Source organism: Aedes albopictus, chromosome 2, assembly GCF_035046485.1.
Source record: "Aedes albopictus strain Foshan chromosome 2, AalbF5, whole genome shotgun sequence".
NCBI classification, from domain to species: Eukaryota; Metazoa; Arthropoda; class Insecta; order Diptera; family Culicidae; genus Aedes; species Aedes albopictus.
Genome location: NC_085137.1, coordinates 228,378,355 through 228,402,474, shown reverse-complemented (window position 1 = coordinate 228,402,474; position 24,120 = coordinate 228,378,355). Strand labels below are relative to the sequence as shown.

Here is a 24,120-nt window from a genome sequence, read left to right as displayed (position 1 = left end):
CCGGCGAGAGAGAGAATCGCTCGTTTATGTGCAAGTGATAAAATCTATAAGTAAGACACATGATTTTTATTATTACTAAAATATATTCCAAGTGCAACAGTATAACAAGTAACCTTTCGCACATAAAATTTAAAAGGAAGCAAACAGATAAGAAACCATAATGGCGCGCACAGGAGACGAATGTTTTGCACGAACGCATGCTGTCGGATTCAATGACCGGCCGAAATAATGGATATACTCAAGGGTAAGTACATATTTCGTTCTTTAAAATATGTTTGGTGCTCACAGTGAGTGAATTCCTATTGCAGCATCAGGATCGATCGCTTCGCTAACGGTGAAAAGTGGCGAACTTTGCAGCCGAAATAGTTTAGCTCCGTCATGCCAACACCAGCATCCGGTGATTCCCCCAAAGTGCTGATGGAACGGTGGTGTCCGCGACGGGATCACTCCCTTTTCGTGTACAGTAGCTCAAATATCTGGTATTATTCATGGAATAAAGTAAGCTCGGTTGCAAATTATTAAAAAAAAGCATTTGTTTACGTTTCGAAGCCAATCCCACCTGAAAATGGTTTTGTTATTCGATCCAATAAAACCCATACGCTGAACGATTGAAAACCGAAAGCGACGCACATAAATTCTATCATGATTGAATCGACAATGATTCAACAGCGCTGCACATAGTTTTCAAGTGTAAAAGCAACTGGTCATAATCTAAGTGCAGAACTATTAAATTTAAAATGTTTTTAATTCTGAGTGTAGTGAAACATGGTGGGAATATGGCCTGGCCATTTCTCAAATGGTTTGTGATTATATTTGCGCAACACACCTCTACATGTGTATATCACTGTATGCCACTCAAATTGAACAGTTTGCCAAACTGTTGCACACATTGGTATTTGTAAAGCCCGAACTTTTCAGTTGCGGTTTTATCAGAAAAAAAAACGAAATCTCTCGTGAAGTCGCTTGTGAGCTGTGTGAAAACCCCAACTAAAAACTTGCTGCGGTGAACGAGCTGAAGTTTCTGGAGCGGTCAAGGGTAAGTTTTGCATGATTATTCCATATTTTTGTAATACTTATAAATCATCGGGTGTTAATTATATTGCAGAATTCGTGAACTTTCTCCAAAAGCATGAGTCTCATTCCTCCTGACTCTGTGTGACTGCGGGGGATTCCGCAAATTGTACGAAATTCGCCCCCATCCCGAAGAGGACCCAGTATTCATCGTAGGTGCTACCGGATCCAGGATTGCATTATTACATGCCTCGCTAGTCAGGTGATTCCAGCAGAATTATGCGATGAGGTCGCCAAAAGTGATGTACTTTGGAAATATAGTCGAGATGAATTATTTATTGAATAAAAAAATTCCGCTGAACGCATAGCAGACTTTTTGTTTTAACGGTTTTAATGCAGAAGAACCATATACCATAAGCTTAATTTACCATAGATGACCATAAGTCAACAATACCGCATACACCGTTCGTTTTCCTTCCAGATTTACTGTTTTACTGTTCTCTAACTATTTGTCATGCAATGAATTGACTGAAAAACTGGATAATAAATTGACCATATCATTTACTGTTTTGCGAAAAATTTGTTCGAGAAAACGAGCGATTTTTTATGGTAACCTATCTTAACCGCCTATTCAACATACTGTAATTTGGCAGATTACCATTTGTCAAACTGGCAAATCTGTACGTGGTATGGTTAGCTTTTTTTTTTTTTTTTTTTTTATTCCTGTTCGGGTTTGTCACTGCGACCAGTTTTTAGATCTATTGTGACATTACCCGTATCCTTAGTGTAGTGCATGTCGCATTACTCAATTGCCATTGAGGGGCAATAAAGTATCGATTTTGATACAGTTTTTGTTTTGTTTTCTTAGAAAACAAAACAAGAGTACTGATATTGGCCATGCATCGGAAACCTAGCATCACCCTAGTTTTACTGCTAAATTCTCCCCAGGTTTAGGACCCGGGTTTTAACATTAGCAGCAATATCATTCCAATAATGGGATATGTGTTCAGTAATAAGGATTCTAGTATGTTCCTTGCGTACTAGCACTTTCCAGTCTTCGAAGAGTTAGTACATACATGGATCCCTAACCCAATTTGATTTCCTTTGCATTGAGTTTAGCCTCAGATGGTGAGGTTTTTAACTATATGCAAAGTAAAGTTGGTAAACTTAGTTTTATTCAAAGACTGGAAGTCATCACAACACCAGTAGCAAGGACTAAATACTATAATGCCTATAATTATCAGAACACATATTCCAAAATTGAAAAATAGGACGACACTAGATTTCAGTTTGGTAGATCTAACACCGCAACGCAACCCAAAAAGGCGATCTACCCACGCTACGGGCTCCGTTAAAGGTCGAGCATGTTTTAAACCCCCTCAACCATTCATCCCTCAGCACGGGTCGCCTGACACCTTGGATTGGGGTTACCTGTTTGGTGGACTTTTACCCCCGGAACAGGTGGTCCGTAGTGCTATTCTAAGCCGGCAGCTACACGGGTAAATGGTTAGCTTACTGTTATCTCAGACAGTTTGAAAAACGGTTAAATGACAATTGTTAATAGTCATCTACAGTATGAGAAACGCTGCATTTACAGTTCACGATTATGCGGGCCGTCAAGGAGTCTTACAGGGGGAATATTTTCTTTTTCACCTCCCGGCCTACTCCGCTGATTTTCCGTCAGGGAGTCTTACCGGGGGAATATTTTCTTTTTCAACTCCCGGCCTACTCCGCTGATCTTCCGTCACGGAGTCTTACCGGGGGAATCTTTTCTTTTCACCTCCCGGTCTGCTCCACTGATCTTCCATCAAGGAGTCTTACAGGGGGAATATTTTCTTTTTCACCTCCCGGCCTACTCCGCTGATTTTCCGTCAGGGAGTCTTACCGGGGGAATATTTTCTTTTTCTACTCCCGGCCTACTCCGCTGATTTTCCGTCAGGGAGTCTTACCGGGGGAATATTTCCTTTTTCACCTCCCGGCCTACTCCGCTGATTTTCCGTCAGGGAGTCTTACCGGGGGAATATTTTCTTTTTCACCTCCCGGCCTACTCCGCTGATTTTCCGTCAGTGAGTCTTACCGGGGGAATATTTTCTTTTTCACCTCCCGGCCTACTCCGCTGATTTTCCGTCAGGGAGTCTTACAGGGGGAATATTTTCTTTTTCACCTCCCGGCCTACTCCGCTGATTTTCCGCCAGGGAGTCTTACCGGGGGAATATTTTCTTTTTCACCTCCCGGCCTACTCCGCTGATTTTCCGTCAGGGAGTCTTACCGGGGGAATATTTTCTTTTTCAACTCCCGGCCTACTCCGCTGATCTTCCGTCAGGGAGTCTTACCGGGGGAATCTGTTTCCTTTTCACAATAATACAAACCTATTAGCACTTTACAAAACAGTGGGAGCGCTACGGCTCCAAACCGACTGCGCCATTGTGGTATCCGGTCACTTATTTTTTTACCATTCGGCCGATCCGCCATCAGCCGAATTGTTTTTCTAAATTTTGACGACGAACATCCGTCCGCCACAACAATATTCACTAAACTGAAGCATCCTCATCTATCAAGCACGAGTCAATGTATCTGACGTTTAGGGTGCGTTACGGGCGTTAGTCCGTGAGCACGTTTATAAAATTCCATTCATGCACGCTTAGATAAACACATGCGTGTACGCTAAGAAAATGCAATACAAAATAAAACTAAGAATATATTGCTTCTTCTACTCTGACACCTCTGGATACTACACGGACGTAGTGCGCTGGACAGCGGATCTGGCCCTCCCCTGATAAAAAGTATCATAAAAATACGATAAATTTTATTGTTACAACACCATTTTTTCGAAAAATATTCACCATTAAACATATTGTAATTTACACAACACACTCACCATCACCCCTATTGTTCTATACCATTCGGCGAATGGTAAATGGCACTTTTACAATAAAAAATGGTGGTCGTTATGTATCTTAACCATAAAATTTTGAGAAAATTTTCATACACTTTTTCGCGAAAAACAATAGAATGTATTGTGTTTTTATGAGACATTTTTAGGGCAATTTTTAAAAGATAACAATATATCTTAATGTTTTTTCATTGTTCTTACAATACAAATACAATTAATTGAATGGCGTCAAATGAATCGTTGTTACAATAAAAATACAATAATATTTGTTGTTATTTGTAAGCAGTTTTCGCTTTTGAAAATCCATAGAATTTATATTTCCCGCTAACATTTATATCCAGCATTTACGAGCACTAACGCCCGCCAGAATGATATGCACATTTTATGATAAGAATCAAACACTCTGATGTCTGTCTGGTATGTATTGCTTGGCAGCTGTTGATAAGATCTATCTTCAATCTTTTCAAATAACTGCCAAATATCACAAGTCAGACCTCAGGTCGTATGATCCATACCATAAATCGTTCACAATTCATGTGGCCATTAGTATCTGTAAATGCTGGAGAAAAATGTTACCGAGAAATATGAATTCTTTGGTTTTTCCTTGGGTTTTTCAAAGGCGAAATCTGTTTACATAACAACAAATATTATTGCATGTTTATTTTAACATCGGTTCAATTGACCCCATTAAACTCATTGTATTTGTATTGTTATCAATGGTAGTTTACTATTTACTAGATTCCTTTAATTTATTGGAAAACATTAGAAAAATCATTGTTCATCTTTTTCTTGTCTTAACATCCTCACTTGGCTAAATCTGCTTTTCAGCTAGTTTTATATAAGTACTTCCTCAGTTATTCATTGAGAGCTTCCTCTGCCAACACGACTTTACGTCTGTCAGTTTTAGCGAATAACATTCGATAACCGAAACATCTACTGTACTCAAATTTAAAACGAAAACTATAAAAAATATGTCAAGTGATTTTGTATTTGATTATACAAACATGATCCAAGCAACAATAATATTTATTGTTATTTATTTGTTACAAATTGCTTTTAAGTGTAATTGAGAAATAAACTCTTTTTTAATAAAAAGTCCATGAGAACTTTGCAGGCACTTTTGCAACTATTTAAAAACAACTTAAATTAATTTTTACTGATAGTAACTTTAAATTATTATAGAGCTATTGAAAAACAATCGAATCAATCAGTCACTAATAAAGCTAATGTTCACTTATTGTACGAACTATATGGGCTTGATTTCTATTGTAAAAAGTAACAATATATAGCGCATTTAGTTCACCACTGGACTATCGCACTAGTTTTCACGAGTGCGAAAACGCTAATAAAAGTGCGCAATTGCATCAAATCAACTCGGTGTCTTCAGAGCACTTGTTCTCCATAGATTGAAGAAATAGTGCGCCGAAGACATCAACCTGATTTGATGCAATCGCGCACTTTTATTTACGTTTTCGCACTTATCAAGTCGCAGTTCGCAGTCCAGTAGTGAACTAAATGCGGTATATCTACTATGTGTTTTATTGTGAACAATAAAACCAGTCATTTGTTAATAATATTTACCATGTAATGAATGGTAATTTTTTATCCGGGTCTATCCAGCGCACTTTTCTCGACGTAGGTCCGACGCACAGAAAAATCGATTTTCGCGTGTCAAAAATTCCGATTTGCAACTGCATGAACAATAATTCAAAATTAAAAAACTATATTCACTCAAATTATTCGACTGATAGATTCTAAGTGCGCTAAGCGCATGGACTGCCGGCGAGAGAGAGAATCGCTCGTTTATGTGCAAGTGATAAAATCTATAAGTAAGACACATGATTTTTATTATTACTAAAATATATTCCAAGTGCAACAGTATAACAAGTAACCTTTCGCACATAAAATTTAAAAGGAAGCAAACAGATAAGAAACCATAATGGCGCGCACAGGAGACGAATGTTTTGCACGAACGCATGCTGTCGGATTCAATGACCGGCCGAAATAATGGATATACTCAAGGGTAAGTACATATTTCGTTCTTTAAAATATGTTTGGTGCTCACAGTGAGTGAATTCCTATTGCAGCATCAGGATCGATCGCTTCGCTAACGGTGAAAAGTGGCGAACTTTGCAGCCGAAATAGTTTAGCTCCGTCATGCCAACACCAGCATCCGGTGATTCCCCCAAAGTGCTGATGGAACGGTGGTGTCCGCGACGGGATCACTCCCTTTTCGTGTACAGTAGCTCAAATATCTGGTATTATTCATGGAATAAAGTAAGCTCGGTTGCAAATTATTAAAAAAAAGCATTTGTTTACGTTTCGAAGCCAATCCCACCTGAAAATGGTTTTGTTATTCGATCCAATAAAACCCATACGCTGAACGATTGAAAACCGAAAGCGACGCACATAAATTCTATCATGATTGAATCGACAATGATTCAACAGCGCTGCACATAGTTTTCAAGTGTAAAAGCAACTGGTCATAATCTAAGTGCAGAACTATTAAATTTAAAATGTTTTTAATTCTGAGTGTTGGTTTTTGAATAATGTACTGGCAACCCTGTCAAGGCGTTATGAGCTGATGCGTTACATTTCATGTGTCAGTATGACAGATAGAGGGGGCAGCTGCGTGATGCGTCGCGGCATTTTTTCAAGGCTTTTTCTTTCCATCGTTTTCTCTGCCCGGAGGTAGCAGATTGATTGGGGAAGGAACCGTTCAAAAAGATAGTTTCGTAGGAAATTGTCTTCAGTTTTAGTGAAAAATAGGACCACAGCATCCGCGGACCGCTGGTACTTCTGGAAAAGAGGTAAAATTCTTGAAATAATAGCGGATAGCGCAGGATGGTAAGTCTTTCGATTTTCCGTTCCGGCTTTGGGAGTTTTTCCAACATGGAGTCCATCTTTCTTTTCTTCCGCGCAGTCAAAGAAAATGTCTCGCTATCCACACGACGCCAAGGTTTACGTTGGTGAGCTCGGTAACAACGCCAGCAAGCAGGAAATCGAAGATGCATTCTCTTACTACGGCCCGCTGAGGAATGTTTGGGTGGCCCGGAACCCGCCGGGATTCGCCTTCGTGGAGTTCGATGATGCCCGGGATGCCGAAGATTCGGTCCGTGGCCTTGATGGGAGGACCGTCTGCGGTCGGCGCGTGCGGGTAGAGTTGTCCACTGGGAAGGGCGGCCGTGGATTCCGCGGAGGTGGTGGTGGCGGCGGCGGAGGGCCACCTCGCGGCAAGGGGGGTCGCGGAGCGTTCAATCCGGACGATCGCTGCTATGAGTGCGGCGGAAGAGGACATTATGCTCGCGACTGCAGGGGCAAGGGCAAAGGACGCAGGAGGTAAGTTGGAAAAGTTGTTTTTATTAATGTATATTGCAGCGAAATGATGCTTAGGAAGGCGTTGCGAGTTTCGGTTGTAAATGGAGAGGTTTAATGAAGTTTATTCCGTTTGAGATATCTTCGCTTCTTTGGTTCTAGCGTAATATTTGAAAAGGGATTTGTAGAAATAGGATTTACAACTGAAGCCCAGTTTCTATGCTAAAGATCCAGTAGCTAGACTTGTAATGCGGTACCAAACACTTAGGTCCCTCGAGGCACCGCACTCGCAGCTATTCAGCAATACTTGGCTAAAGATGGCTGAGCTCGATAATAGGTGACTGAAAATCTTTTCAATTTCAATTTCTTGACGGCGTAGGGTAAAGACGCCATATTCTGCAGAACAATTTCTTTGTATGACATTTGAATGAAGGTTGATATTACCTAATTGAAGACGGAATACCTACTTCTAATATTCTTGTTAGGTGATACTGGGAGTTTTCAAAATATGTTTTTCCGACTAACTATTAATAGTAAAGTGCAACGTAAAAATAATTTAATTTGAAAATTAAAATTCTTGAACTTCTAGTCCAGTGTCCAGGATGATTAAAAAACATTTTGAACATTGATTGACAGAGAGAGCTGAAAGATCAAGCGAAGTGATTCCGGCAAATGCCCAATGTTGTTCTTCAGGAAGACAGATGGAACACTGTTAAACCCGGGCCTTTTAAATTTCTTCTGGTATTTCTTCAGGGATTCGTTCAGGATTTTCACAAGGAATTGGAATTCTCTGGGTTTTAATCAATACAGCTTCTTGGAATTCATTCAAGAGTTGTTTTTGAGATTCACTAAGAATTTCATTCTGCAATTTTTACAAGATTTCCTCCTTTTCTTCACAGTTTCCTCATTTGAACCTTAACTGACAAAAGCTAATCGTTGAAATTCAAATTAAAGTTATAAATGTTGTAAAATTTTATGATTTTGAAAACGTATAAAATCGCGAGTTGCGTTTTGGGGGTGGGGCATAATGAGCACCCTAGGTGGGGCAGGATGATCAATACCAGTTTTGTACACAATCAAATGCTAATTGACTATTCTTGTCAATGATAAAGCATACCGGCAATAAACAATGCGAGTTTGAAGGGATTACGGGCTTTAATTTGTAGCCTACAATTGTAGGGAAATGTGGGGTTCCAAGGAGTCTTCTATTAAGAAATTTTTAAACGGTGATAATATACAGATACTGAAATTTTCAAGCTAATAAATTGAAAGTTACAGACAAAACCTTACTATATGCATCAAAACAGAGAAAACCAAAATTAAAATTCGTTTGTTGAGGATGTTTACCATTTTCATTATTTTTTCACCAGTTGCTCGTTTTGCCCCACCCTACTACCAACTCTTTAAAAGTATATATTTTCAACAAAATAATTATACAACTAGTTGTAAAGTGCTACAAATACATTTCATTGGCCTAGGGAAATATCAAGAAAATTGATAGATGCCCTCTAAGTTGTGATTTTGATTCCCAAAACCTTATTTTAGGTCACCTGATTCTTATAATATTTTTCCAGTACAAGATCACTTTACGCATTTTGATTAATTTTTCAAAGTAAACCGATTTTTTGACTAATGTTTTGTCATCAACCAATTGGATTTTAGATAATTAGGCTACAATCAAGCAATTTGTTTAGTTAATTTGAAGATTTACAGTGAAAATGCAAGGTGCTCATTAAGCCCCACCTGCTCATTATGCCCCGCCTACCCCTATATCCACTAGCGTGGTTCAAAAAATCGTTTTTGCTACACACCGCTTATTCGATTCATAACCAGTTTCTAAGCATTCTCCCAAAAATTGAACTGATTTGGTTGAAAATTGAGAGTGCACAAGCCCTTTAAAGTTTGTATGGGAATTACTATGGGAAAACGACGTTTTTCAATCAATTGACCGTAGCGTTTTCCCAAGTGCCCTAGAGTGTTAGTTGACCCTTGGCACTCCTAGTCCACTCTATCAGCTGCAACTTTGCCGAAGGCCACATTCAAATCGGACGCCTCATTAATTAGTTATCGAATTTTATCCAACTGGAGAAACAACAGTGATCGTTCGGCTTCCGCGCAGGCAACATTGCTGCACATGGCACCAAAGATAGCACACATAAATCATGGCTTCTATGTTTCAAGGCAAATTGCAGTGCTGCCCATCGAATAGTGTAACAATATGATCAAAGATTTTCATTCTGGATAAAAATCGATAACTAATAAATGAGTAGACTAGAAGTACCAAGGGTCAACTAACACTCTAGGCAGAGCGTTAATGATTAATCATAAATTTAATCATGATTAATGATTAATGATTAAGATTAATCAAAATCATTAATCATAATCACAAAAACATCTCATTTAATCATTAATCATTAATCTTAATCACACTGTTTTTGCAATCTAATCATTAATCAGTAATCATAATCATAAGAAAAAATATTAATCAATCATTAATCATTCATCACCAAAAATGATTCACCATATAAAATATATGATCCAATTTAAATTGGTTCAAATGCTGTTCTAAATAATATAATTAATGAACCTTTTTTCAAAAAACTCCCAGACAGAGTTACCTTTTACTTTCGAACTTCAAAAACATGTTAAACAATAAATATATTTTAATCATTTCCAGTTTTTCTGTGATTGATTAATCATGATTAATCATGATTTTTAATCAATGAGCCATTTTTAATCATTAATCATAATCAATAATCATAGATAAAACCAACTTTAATCATTAATCATAATCTTTAATCATCCTAAAAATCAAATTAATCATTAATCATAATCAATAATCACCAAAATTGGAATTTTAATCATCAATGATTAATCATGATTAATTTTTTTGTTAATCATGAACGCTCTGCAGAGCACATGGCGAAATACTACGGTCAATTGATTGAAAAACGTCGTTTTCCCATAGTAATTCTCATACAAACTTTGAAGAGCTTGTGCACTCTCAACTTTCAACCAAATCAGCTCAAATTTTGAGAGAAGGCTCAGCATCTGGTTACGAATCAAATAAGCGGTGTGGAGCAAAATCGATTTTTTGAACCACGCTAATATCCACGACCTCTAGCTCTGGTAAAATTTTCATGAAAATCGGAGACCCTTCGGCCCAAACCTGTTCGGTAATAAAAAAAAATCCCCTACTACCTTTAAAAAACTGGGGATCGGGAATCCCCAGGGATTTTTTTTAACAGGGAAAAACCTGGAACACTCAGGGAAATATAAAACTGAAAATTTAAAATAAACCATTGGATTTTATGAAAAACAAGTATCGCACTTTTCAACTTGTAGATCTACTCAGAAGATAAGTCCGCAGAGTTTACTACATTGTTGGAATTAATGAACAAGATTTTGAATATGTAGTGTTTACTTGTTTCAAACATGAGCTTACTGAATTTTTTTTTGTAATAAGAACTTTCAAACTGAATATTTTCTTCATAATACTGAAAGTTCTTACTGGAAGATTGTGTTTCTGTGAAGGTGTTGAAAATTTTCCCGGATGATTATTCTTGATTAGACAAGCTAAATCAAGAAGGAATCTGGAGAACCATGCTAGATGAATAAGAGGAGGGCTCCTAGATCTAGCAGATATTTTCGGAAAGCTGACGATTCCGGTAAGATACTGTAAATTCCATGTGGACGCGGATGAATCTAGTACTTAAAATCCTAGATGGAGGAAATTCCAACTGGAACTTCTTTAGAAATATCTCTTTGGAGTGCCTCCCGGGATTTCTCACAAGACTCCTTTCATATTTTGCCTTCTTTTTCTTCTTCTTTATGGCTCGACGTTTGCAATGGAACTTGACCTGCCTCTCTTCAACTTAGTGTTCTTTTGAGCACTTCCACAGTTATTAATTGAAGGGCTTCCTTTGCCTGGCATTGCATGAATTTGTACATTGTGTGGCAAGTACAATGATAGACTATGCCCACGCCCAGAAAGTTAAGAAAATTTTCCCGATCGGAACGGGAATCGAACCCGCCGTCTCCGGATTGGCGATCCATAGCCTCAACTACTAGGATAACTGGAGACCCATATCCTATTTTGCCACTCAATTTTTATTGGTATTCTTTTTTCTTTTTTTTCTTTTTCATCAGCATCGGCAGCCATGTTGGATATGTGGTTCAAAATTTCAAAGTAATAATTCTCAGCCACGAAATCGAATATTCGTATGAAAAAGTATCATCCTATATGCTCACTCGCAGTGATTGTGATGATAATTTTCAGCTGCGTTAGTGCAGAATTATCTGTTTTTTTATCACTTCAAAAATGCGAGGCAAACAATCATTGAAAAGCAAAAAGTCAATGATTCGTATGAAAACTCAGTGATGCATCATGACACCTTAAACTCCTCACAAAGACTTTTCAACATTTCTACCGGTATTTTTCCAAGATTTGAATATTTGTTTCTCGGATTCTTCCTTGAACATCTGCCAGGGTTCCTGACTTCCGAGCGATTTATCCTGGAGCGGGGATTCCACAGAATTTCTTTTCAGAAATTCTGTTTACAGGTTTTTCCGGCATTGCATTCAGAGTTTCTCGGGATTTTTTTCTGATGTTTCTACTGCAATATCTTCAGTACAGTTTCACGAAATTTCTTCTAGAATTTCTCCCTCCTGAATTTCTACAGGAGTTTTAGCCGGAATATTTCTCGTGTTTTTGTTTAAGTACCACCTGAGATTTATTTCGTATTTTCTCTTGGGACTTCTCTCAAAAGATTCCTTTTGGTGTTGGTTTTGGGATGAGTTTTTCTGAGTTTATCCTGAAATTTGTTCAAGATTTGCCTTTTTGGATTTCTGCAGGAGCTATTGCTGATATTTCTCATGAAGTGCCTTGGGAACGTCCACAAATTACATCACGCAAAAATTGCCCATTTTCAACACAAATACAAATACATTTCGAGAAAAAATTGGGACCTCTCCTGGGAGTCGTTCTGGGAGTAATCACGGGAGAAAATTTTAAGGGTTTTGGGTTAATGGATTTTATACCTATGAAGGGGGCAAAGACTAGAACAGTGGCCAAGTCTTGTGCCTTTACCCTATTATTTTGAAAATAATATAATTAGAATGATGTTTGTCAAACATCATTTTTTTCTTTGGGGAAATGGTTTTTCAACAAATGGTGCATTCCGGGAAACGGTTTTCCGTTTAAAATACAATACCGTAACATCACCTAATTCCAAACACTTTGTTTTCGGTTTCTAATTCCGTTCACCCCATTTGATTTGGAGTAAACGGCATTAGAAACCGAAAAAAAATGATTGGAATTACGTGATGTTACGTACAACGTCGTAAGCTATGGACGTTCCCTCTGGGAACATTTCGGGGATGCGCGAAATATTTTTGTTATTGTGTAGATAAAGGTTTGCATTGTAGACAATCATAACAGATTTCTCAAATATTACGCTAGAACTGTGTTCTGTCTGATCATTGATACCAGACCGATAAACGGAATTTGCTACGGCAAACAGTTAGAATATGCCCAAAAATCTCAATAGCTAACTGGTAAACTGTGTAAGAAAGACCTAATATCAAAACGGTAATTACTATACCTATAATCCTCGCAATGCCATCATCCGTCAATAAGCATATTTTTTTTTTCTGAACCAATCTGAAAAGCCGATTTTTATTCTGGAATTGATTTTCATTAGAGTAGGGAGCGATGCATCGAAAGAGAGACAGAGAGACGAATTTCCTGATTGATTCAACGTGAATAGCGCCGTCCTCCGGTTGGATACCCCTAAACAAAGCATCGACGCCCTCGTTGAGCACGTTGAATCAGTTATCGGAAATTCATCGCATCGAACCGTCCCCTACGAGTAGCTAGAGAGACATCGAGATCATCGCAGAATCAGCGACGAGCCCAATGTCACGCGTTGTCTGCGTAGCAAAGCATCGTTCTCAAAGCTCCTCAGCTTCGGCTAGTCGGCTAGAGTCGTCACGGGACGAACGCAATGTTTGCCCGAGTTGCAACCGCTTCTTCGTCTGCGCTGAAAGCACCGAGATCTGCTTGACTGCAACTTGCGTTGCAGGCCAGAGTACTTCACCCTAGAATACGTCCCCTGCTTAGTTAGTCTACAAGTCTTCTGTGTAAAAGTCTACTACAGAGCATCAAGTACCATTTCGTCATGAGTCTTTCTACTGAAACTTCCCGTGAGTGTTGATTTTGTTTAGTTTTTGTTTATTTATTGAGATTTTACCAACTGATATAATACAAGTTTTTTGTAAAGGCAAGCCATGTATAAAAATACGTATGGAATCTATTGATTGAAATGATGCATTTAGCTGAACGTCTTACTCAACAAAGCATCATGTAGTTATTTCACGATAAATATTGCTAAAAGCTAGTTGTGCAAGATTGATAAATCAACCTATCATATCGCTCTAGAGAGATATCTTGTACAACATTTGCCTTCAGGCTTAGATAATGAGTGTGATGTTGATTTTAGGAAGAAAACCTTAAAGCCTTGAAAGCAACTTCTTTTCGCGCAGTAAATTTTACCTATTTTTGTTTGATTTCTGAAAAAAAGGCTCAAATATATAAAGAAGTCTTTGCTGAGAAATGATATTTCTATTGAATGAATTGCTTTTTTAATTAAACTTTCATTTTTTCGTACATAGATTTTTCCTTCTAAATGTATAGCTTATTCATTAGGTATGTTTAGCAATTTTACCTTTTTTGACCATTAGTAATGCTATTCTATATTCCTGAAAATTTCTAAAATATTCTTAGTTAAATGCTAATTAGAAAAAACAAAACTCACAGAAAGCCTGTATTCCACGTTACTTTAAGGGTTAACGTTACTTAAAGGGTTTTCCTGTCGTCTTCGTATAGAAATTTCTGGTAACAAATTAGCCCTATAACAGACGCGTCTTCGAACACTTATCAGCGACACCTCATTTACGCTGTGCACCACAAGCGTGCATTTTTAATGGTTCGTGTACTCAGTACACGACGCAAATGCTCCTGGGCTTATTGGAATTAGGTATTACCTTAGCTTAATAAGCGACTTCAACATTTAAATAACGTTTCTCAGCATTGACTTGATATCATGAAAATCTCCTTCTAAATAAGAGCAAAGGATGAAACTCAGACCTACCCAAAACTAGAAATGAAGAGTGTTATTTGCCACAAATAGAAAACTCAGTTTACACATCGTACATTACGTGCTTTCATTTTTCATCGCTCGCCCTCTAGATCCCGCAGCCGTACTCCTCGGTCGCGTTCCCGCGAGCTCCGCACTCGCTCGAAGACCAACAGCCGCAGCCGTAGCCGTGACCGCGACCGCGAGCGCGAACGTGATCGCCGTTCCCGGTCCAAGACGCCAAGGAAGTCCGGCCGGAACGATCGCTCTGTGAGCCGTGACCACAGCAAGTCACCCCGGCGGTCCATTTCGAAGGGCCGTTCCCGTAGTCGCTCAAGGACACCTCGTTCGGCGACAAGATCCCGTTCCAGGTCGCACCGCCGCAATGGCCACGATTAGGAATGAAATCTGCATCCGAGCCAACGCCAGATGTTGCCAATTGTTCCAGACCACCACCGAGATTGAAACATAGGCAAAAGTTAAAAACAAACTCTTTAAAACATTTAAAACTGAAACATTGATGTCCCATTGATCGCTTTTGACAAGGTTTGAAAGTAATCAGACTATGATTTACTTAATCCGTAGCAGTAGAGGTATCATCATTGATCACTCCATATTGATAAGTTTTACAATATTAATCAGTTGTAAGGAGAACCGAACTATTTGAGATTGATGGTATTTGATGTAAAAGTCCGATGCTCTAGATAAGATATGACTGTTCCAGTATCATGGCGTATAATAAGCTCTCTGTACGAATCATTAAATCGTATCCTTGCATTTAACGCTGGTTCTCTTACAATCCAAAAAAAAAAAAAAGAAATCTGACCCTTTTAGCAAGATAATGAGAAAACCACGTCTTCTCGATTCTTTCTTCTGCCAGAACCACAGAATCATCAACAAAACAGTATCATAATTTTGTTTGTATGCTTTTTATTTATAAATTTGAACTTACTCTATAATGCAAAAAATATCAATAAAGTATTTGAACTGAGATTTGTCAATGCTACATGTTTTGTTGTTATTTCATTAAAGTATCCGAAATCAGTTACTTGCATCATCATTTATTTGAACATCGCAATTTGAAAAACACATCTTAATACTCGGTTTGCTGCTACGTTGCCGCTTTCCACTCTTGTCGAATGCTCACCAGACGCAAATTTTTAGTCAATTTCTTCTGAAATATTCTCAAATTACGCTAGTAGATTCAGGCCTTTACTTGCGGAAGTTCTGGATGACCTAGAACACGTTAACGGAACCATGCGCCAAGGACCTGTAGGATGTTTCACCGCATCAGTTATGTAACAACATTTCATTCTAGTACTTGTAGACCTTAAGGTTTTTACTAGCAGAAGTTCTTAGATTTTTTTTGGATAATAGTTCTCTACAGAACCATGCCTATATGATGTTACACGGCATCAGTAATGCAACAATTACCCATTGATTTTGTTTATAGATCTTGAGGCCTTTACTCGCAGAAGTTCTTGGATGCACTAAATCATCTTTGAAAATAACTTCTCTGCAGAACCATGCTCCATGGACCTGTAGGATGTTACACCGTATTAATAATGTAAAAAAAATCCATCAATTACGCTTGTAGATATTAAACTCTGCACTCGTAGAGGGAACGTTGACCAAACGTTTCCTTTGAACTTTACCCTTCCACTAACACCCACATTCCCGTGACGCCTAGGCCTGAAAGAATGTAGAGGTCTCTATGTACTTTCATCAGCTGTCGCAAGGGCGTGGCCAGGACAGCACTCGATCGTTGGAGGATTGCGTCAGTCTTGTCTAAGAATCAGATATTAGTCCCAAATATTTGTGCTTTGGTAACGGACAGGAAGGATGCAACCCTTATAACAGCGATCCAGGGCTGTACCAGTACCACCTACGAATTTGTGCGACTTGCTTAATGCTAATGCTAATTTCTTCTGAAATTTTCTCAAGGAAATCTATAGAATTTATCAAGAGCACGCCATGGATTATTCCTTATTTATTTCAGAAAGCCAATCTATCAATTCAAAAAAATCGGGCTGAAGCTCATCAAAATAATCTGCTTTAACCTTCCTTTTGCATCACGTTACGGGGTGTGCATAAATGACGTAGCTTTTTTGGGCGATTTTTAATAACCCTCTTCCCCTCGTAGCATTTCGTCACACCCTTCTTCTGATTCCTTCAGGAATTCCTTCCTGGATTCTTCTGGGAGTTTCTTCCGGAATTCCTCGAGGACGTCCTCCTAGGATTTATCCAGGTTTTTTTTCAGTACTCCTCCAGGATTTTTTTCCGGCATCCCTGCATTCACTCCTCCTGGAATTCCTCCGGGATTTTCTTTCTTAGATTTTACCAGGAGTTCTATCTGGATATCTTCCGGGATTCTCAAAAGTTATTTTTGGGATTCCTGCAGAAATTCTTTCCAAAATTTCTTCAATAATTTCTTCCGTGTTTCCTACAGAAATTGAACCAGGATTTTCTTCTGAGACTCTACAAATAACTAAAAATAAAAGAGATTCTTCCAGGAGTTTATTCAATATTTCTCCAAAAGATCCACCTAGAATTGCTCCAGGAACTTCTCACTTTGGAATTTCTCTACGATTTCCTTTCAAGATTCCTCCAAAAGTTTCCTCTGAAATTCTTCTGGAAGTTTCTTAATGGGATCGAATCCCACTCCCGACATACTCACAAAATGTGGGTTCTTCCTTCGGAAGGGAAGTAAAACGTCGGTCCCGAGATGAACTAGCCTGGGGTTAAAAATCTCGTTAATACAGACAAAAAAAAAGATTCCTTTTGAGATTCCTCCAAATCCTTTTGGGATGCTTTCAGAAGCTTTTTCTGAGAAACCCAGTAGGAATTCCTGTGAAAAAGTTATCCTTCTCCCAAGGATGGAAACACTCACTTGCAAAGAGTTACGCTTTCTTGCTGTTTTCTTGGCTCAGACACGTGCTATCAAAAAACGATGTATGAACCACTTTTGCGTTGTGGTTTTGTATGCCGAATATAGTAAGGGTCGCACACGCATATCGAAGTCGTGAGAGAATTACAGACAACTCTCCACGAGGTGAATGTAAATTACACTCACCTCGTGGAGAGTCGCTTTCATAGCTCTGTCACGACTTTAATATGCGTTTGCGAGCCTTATTCTATCCGGCAAACTTTTATACAAAACCACAAGGCAAAAGTCGTTCATACATCGTTTTTTGATTGCACGCTTCTGAGCTGTAAAAATAGCAAGTGAGTGTTCCCATCCCTGCCTTCTCCTGTTGGGGAAACCTATAAAGAACACCATAAGAAATTTCTTGCAAAGCTGGTAAGAAATTGTTGGAGGAATTCTTCGAGGAAGTCCTGTAGAAACTATATAAGGAACTCCTAGAATAATGCCATAATGCCAAAAACTTTCCCAATGCCAAAAATGTTTCCTTTGCTAGCGGCGTCCAGTGCCCTATAGCAAGCAGCAAACTATTGGTCGAGAGAAGAATTTGAGCGAAATTGATTTCATACACCTTATTCTTTCATCATTCATTATTCTTTACGCAAGATTTTAAAACCATTTTCTCAAATACAGTGGTTGCGTCCGATAGCTGCATGTCTTATAAAAGGAAGCCGGCATTTATGTCCATGATTTGTTTTTTACATTTAGGACAAGGTATTTGAAGTACACAGCTCAAATTTTCTCGAGCACAAATCTAGAGAGCCATCAAACGAATCTGGCTGAAAATGTAACTCAATGATTGCTGTGCGGATATAAGCATCAAGTTATATTTTCAGCCAGATAAGTTTAAAGGTTCTCTAGATTTATGATCGAGAAAATTAGAGATATGTACTCCAAATACCTTTTCCCTTATGTCATGGAAAAAAATCGATCATGCGATATATATTTTTTGATTTACAAGATAAATAATGACACTTTTTGCAAGAAGCTTAGTAGAAAGCTACGTAGCATATCATAAACCCCTACCCCCGTATCGTCACATTTCGTCACAAAATCATAAACACCCCCCCCCCCAAAACGCTACGTTATTTATGGACGACCCCTTTGGAACAGCTCGCTGGTGTAGTGTACGGCTTGGGTAAAAAATTACCCTAATGCCAAAGTAGGATTATATTCATGCTAATATTCCTTTAAAAAAACAGCAGTTTTGGTGTTCTCCGATATGAATAAGTCGTAAGCTGTCTAAGTAAAATCAAATTCAAAAGTTCCATTTCTAATTTCCAACTTTTCATATTTCTAAATTTCAAAAAAAAATCCCTCAATGCTTCCAAGATGTGTAGAAATTTTCTCAACATGTTTTTAAAAACTAGACAGAAAAAAAAACAAATTTTGCAGAAACTTTTTGACTCTGTAAGAGTAGAGTTTTGGAGTTCTTCTAGCAGTCGAAGATTTTCTTCAGGATTTCCGATAAGTTTTCTTAAGCAATTGCTCGAACAAATATATTAATAAGTTTTGGAGTCAAAATTTAAAATTTAATGAATAGCTGAAAAAATAGTTGCAGTCTTTCTCGAAAGAATCACAGCATATCACAAAAATCTTACCAGTAGACAATAATTTGAAGTTCTTATAACAAAACTAAAATCAAGAGAAGATTCTTGCAAAACTTTTTTTTCTCCTGTTTGGGTCGATTCAAATATGACGTCCATCATTTTTCCGGATTTTTAGACCCCCCTCCCCCCATTGTCACGCTTTTTTGAATACCTTATACATGACGTGTCACACTTTCTCAGACCCCCCCTCCCCCCTAAATGATGGACGTGTCATATTTGAACGACCCTTTTCACATTTTTGTTCGCGAAGTGAAATTTTATGGGGCCCCTGAAATGTGGGGGCCCTGCCCCCCCTGCACAGTGGTTGAAATCGCAAAAAACACGAACGTGGGCATTTTGAGTGTGAAAATATAATAGGGTAATTTTCCAATTGTTGCACGGCTAAAATTCGTCAATTGTTGCACACCTCATAAGAATAACATGAAGTGTGCAACAATAGGCAAGTATTTAGCCGTGCAACAATTGGAAAATTACCCTAATGTGATGTTCTGCAAAGTTGTTACATATTTTTAGGTGCAACTTTTGATAAGTTTTGTTTTTTGATATGTTTACTCAAAAGTTAGATAAAAAAAATCAATTTTCTACATAATCCACGATAACTAAATGGTGTCTTCGACAAAGTAGTAGTTAATATCATGCAGAAAAATGTTGCCGATGACACTTTTGCTCTATCTTTAGAAATAAGCGATATATAATAAATTTAGTATAAACAACCCCTTCAAACATTGAAAAACCACTGAATCCTTTATATCTTTCTTGGATGAGGTTTGCATGGCTTCTGATGTTCAGTATGTCATTATGCATCTTTTTTCTGAAGACAGTGTTGCCATATTGTTATTGTTTCTACGTGATTTTTTAGTTTTCCTATGTAAAATGACCATTTTCAAAATGGAATATCTCGCAAAGTGGCAAAAAGTTGTAAAAAAATCAAAGCATAATGAAAAGTTGGATAAAAATGCTATCTTATACAGGTTAACTGATTAGTTGCTCTTTGTCTCTTCGATGCTTAAATTGTGTTTTAAAATTGCCATTTCCTCACTTATTAAAGTTGAAATAAAGACCAAGCTATCCACAAATTACGTAACGCTCTAGGGGGAGGGGGGAGTATGGCCGAGCGTTGCGGCCCATACAACAATTTCGGGTTTTCATACAAAAAAGCGTTCCGGAGGGGGGAAGGGGGGTCGAAAAATGTCGATTTAAGCGTTACGTAATGAATGGATGTCGCCAAAATGGTTTTCGTTGCTTATTAAAAGTTGTTCCTAAAAATATGTACCGTCAAGGCGCCATTCACCGTGGGGGCTCCATTCACCGTGTGCCTTCGAATATTTTTTCATTATTTCCATATTATGGTTATGACAATTTCCCTGCAATTTCACCAATACAACATTGTATTGGTGAAATTGAAGGGAAATTGTCATATCATTCAATCATAATATGAAAATAATGAAAAAATATTCAAAGGCACACGATGAATGGAGCCCCCACGGTGAATGGCGCCTTGACGGTAACAACTTTGCAGAACATCACATTATATTAACACAGACAAACAGACGTAACACTCTTCGAAACAGCTTGGCACATGCATTTCACGATCAATTCAAATTTCATTTGATTTGCGCGATTGTTCCACCAGAGGCGCTAGTGTTCGATCGCTTTGACATTTGCTAGTGTACACGTTGCTGAATGATGCGAACGAAAATTACAGGCAATTTGTGTAGTAGTGTGCGTGTTAGCAAAACGTCAAATCGAAATTCATCATGGCCGACAGTGTCGGGCGCGGTTCTACCAACAGGTGGCAGTGTGCTCATGAAAATGACACCGGGCAAAAGTTTCTGATGAATTTCCTCTAAGAGTTACGTCTGTTTGTCTGTGATATTAATTTCACATTTTCACATTCAAAATGCCCACGATCGTGTTTTTCGCGAGTTCAACCACTGTGACCTGAACCGCCCCCCCTCCCCTAAATCCGGCACTGAACCCTTCTCTCTGTGGATTACATTTGTGGAGATTCTTCTGGTGTATAAACGGACCTTAATCATCTCGCAGAATGGACTCTGATACTCGAACTACTTGCATCATTCAATACATCGTCACCTCGATTAGTCGTGTTAGATTACTGCACACTACCAGTTTATGAAATTTGATTGAATCCGTTTTCCCATAGATTTCTTTTGCATCATAACGTATATGAGTGACCTCAGAGCTCAGACTTTCGCTGATTGAAAAAAAAAACAAAACAACTATTGATCTTTATTCCAATTTTATTCTTCTAGATAGGCATTCCTGAACTAAATTGGAATGGCTCGTAAATTGCACGGTCTTTAGAGTCTACCTCATGCAATAGGATAGATCGGTGACGTACTAGATTTGTAGTAATGAGCTGAATTTTAGTATGTTGAGAAGAACAATTCTCCGTTTCTGCAATGAAATGGTGCAAAAAGCGTAGGTATTATGATTCCTTGCTAATTTGATGCTTTTTGAGCAAAACTTTGGATAACAGTGTTGTTGTTTTGTCCATTTCTTGCCACATAAACAACATAGTTATCCAAAGTTTTGCTCAAACAGCATCAAATTAAGCAAGGAATCATAATATTGCGCGCAAGCCCCAAAATTTTATTCCCACCTTTGGGTTTCCGCGCCGAAGACCCAGCGCCAGATTCGGCGACAAAGAAAACTGACAGCAGTCGCCGGACAGTTGGCAATCCTGATATTTGACGGCGGCCGCCCGGTAGTCATGGGAGTGGATTGTTGTCACGCAAATAGATCTTTTCGCTGAAAATGCATGTGTATTGAGATATTGTTGACAGATTTTCTGCAGTGTTAGTGTGAAATTCAGCGATTTTCTGTGTCGCGTAAGCCTTCGCTGGAAGAAAACGTCATGTTGTTCAGCGAAGCAAGGAAAATTTTCAGTGAAAAAAGCAATATTGCGCGCAAGCCCCAAAATTTTATTCCCACCTTTGGGTTTCCGCGCCGAAGACCCAGCGCCAGATTCGGCGACAAAGAAAACTGACAGCAGTCGCCGGACAGTTGGCAATCCTGATATTTGACGGCGGCCGCCCGGTAGTCATGGGAGTGGATTGTTGTCACGCAAATAGATCTTTTCGCTGAAAATGCATGTGTATTGAGATATTGTTGACAGATTTTCTGCAGTGTTAGTGTGAAATTCAGCGATTTTCTGTGTCGCGTAAGCCTTCGCTGGAAGAAAACGTCATGTTGTTCAGCGAAGCAAGGAAAATTTTCAGTGAAAAAAGCAATACCCACACTTTTTGCACCATTTCATTGCAGAAACGGAGAATTGACCTTCTCATCATACTAAAATTCAGCTCAAATCTAGTACTACACCGAACGTGCCCCATTACATAATTACGTTAGATTTGCTGTAATAACATTTTAGCTGCATTCTTTATCAGATTCACCGTTTCATCATACACCTGAGGTAGACAGTTTTTCACCGTAATTTGCGCCAACTCACACCTGTCGCCCAAACAGCTCTTTCTAGCTTCTACCACACATTCCGCGGTTTCCGGTGTAAGATAACCTTCGTTTCCATCCTGGTTATACAAGCGCTTCACGTTGGGTCCTTCTGTGTCGCTGTACAAATTAAGCCTTACCAGCAAAGTTCTCAGTAAACACTCAAAGGTTCCTTCCTGGAAAACGCCTTCGTTGAAGTCTTTCAGCGTCTCACGAGGGACACTATGGATCCTTAGCGTGTCGAGCGCTACCTGCTGTTCCTGAGGTGGCATTGATGGGATATATTGCACGGATCGATTCAAGTTTCCATACTGATTGAAATAGCACAAAAAGCTGACAAAGGCTCGTTCCAAAACGGCTGTGTATGGCAAATCCTTCAATGCCGCTTTCATGCATCTTTCCGTACGATTGAGGAAGCACTGATCATTTGGACTGGGGTTGAAGTAGTTCTGTAGCACTTCATACACTACGTCATGCGCCGATACGTTACACCACCGGCACCATATGCTCGCGCATCTTACCAGTTCCTTCAGCTCGGTTGAGTTTCCGCTTCCCGTGCGGACAAAGTCTTCGAAAAAATCTGGCGAAACATTCCACAGTATGCCACATTCTCTGACCGCTTGATCGATGGTTTTCAACGAAGGCGTTCTGGTCGCATCGGTGTCTGTTAACGATAATATACCGACTAAACTTAACGTGAGAAGGAAGGAGTTCATTGCGGCGTGTCTGGGTTCTAATTTTCGGTAGATCCAAAAGCTGTTCGTTATGAGAATCTTCTTGACTCGTCCCTGTCAAGGGTGAAACTTAGTCCCTGTCGGTAGCTGGCAAAGAAAGCTTTCAGTTAACAACTGTTGAGCTGAGAAGCGGAACTGTTTCAGTGCGGATGTTACGCCATAAAGAAGAAAAAAAAACTGAACATTGCCAGTTTTAATTTACGTACAAAGTCACGTAGACCTGCGTTCCCACGCTTTACGTACGTTTTACGTGATTCTGGTGAAGAAGGCCCAGTCTGGAATTGCCATCGTGAGAGTTGGTGTTGCTAAGCTCAATACATTCATTCATTTATTTAGTATAACATGAAATTCAAGGTAAAGCTGAATTAACAATATTACGCCACAGTAGGTACACGGTTCGTGGCTGTCAATCTCAAACCTCGGTCACGCTCAACGCTCGCCAGATCTCTTTCTACCAGATCCGCCCTCCATTTTTTTTCTTATACCGTCCGAATCTCTTGCGAACGCCGGTTCTGCAGGGTTTCTGTCCGGCATTCTCACAACATGTCCTGCCCATCGTATCCTTCCAGCCTTCTTCCGCCGGATAGGTTCGCCGTATTCTGCTGCAAGCTCGTGATTCATCCTTCCGCCAAAGATAGACCCAAGCACCCGATGCTCGAATACTTCGAGTGCTTGCATGTCCCCCTCGAGTGTAGTCTAAGTCCCATGTTCGTAGAGAACCACCGGTATGGTGCATTTGGTGCGCGGTTGAATCATTTTCGATCGCAAGTTCTTGTGGAGCCCTTAGTACTACTTAGTAGTACTAAGTTAGAAGGCCCGACTTCCACTGATGATGCGCCTTCGTATTCCACAGTTGAAGTTGTTTCCTTCCGTTACTAAGGATCCGCGATAGACGAAGTCCTCCATCACCTTGAAAGTGTCCCCATCTATCGTAACTACTACACAGATAAAAATAATGAGATTTACACGTAATGTAAACTTCATTTTAGTCATGTAAACTTAGTGTTATGATAGTTTACATGATATA

The 24,120-nt window shown here is 39.1% G+C and overlaps 2 protein-coding genes across 3 annotated transcripts; one reads left to right on the top strand and one right to left on the bottom strand.

Annotated features, from left to right (window-relative positions):
* The first annotated feature begins 6,558 nt into the window (after positions 1 to 6,558).
* On the top strand, positions 6,559 to 15,361 carry LOC109401390 (probable splicing factor, arginine/serine-rich 6). 2 transcript variants are annotated; one of them, XM_029856511.2, is made up of 3 exons: positions 6,559 to 6,714; positions 6,828 to 7,243; positions 14,469 to 15,361. In XM_029856511.2, the coding sequence occupies exons 2-3, from the start codon at positions 6,837 to 6,839 to the stop codon at positions 14,752 to 14,754; spliced, it is 693 nt and encodes a 230-aa protein (XP_029712371.2). In that variant the 5' UTR covers positions 6,559 to 6,714; positions 6,828 to 6,836; the 3' UTR covers positions 14,755 to 15,361. The 2 variants fall into 2 exon arrangements, with proteins under 2 accessions (XP_029712371.2, XP_029712365.2); XM_029856505.2 differs by having other exon boundaries at positions 6,560 to 6,751.
* Positions 15,362 to 22,256: 6,895 nt separating this feature from the next.
* On the bottom strand, positions 22,257 to 23,075 carry LOC109432865 (general odorant-binding protein 45). The gene has a single exon (XM_019709213.2). It carries the CDS (start codon positions 23,073 to 23,075, stop codon positions 22,257 to 22,259), a length of 819 nt encoding a protein of 272 aa, XP_019564758.2.
* Between the last annotated feature and the right edge of the window lie 1,045 nt (positions 23,076 to 24,120).

Coding starts and splice junctions, on each gene's coding strand:
- LOC109432865 (XM_019709213.2), bottom strand. CDS start 23,075: ATGAACTCCTTCCTTCTCACGTTAAGTTTAGTCGGTATATTATCGTTA.
- LOC109401390 (XM_029856505.2), top strand. Junction 7,244..14,468: donor AAGGGCAAAGGACGCAGGAG/GTAAGTTGGAAA, acceptor CTCGCCCTCTAG/ATCCCGCAGCCGTACTCCTC.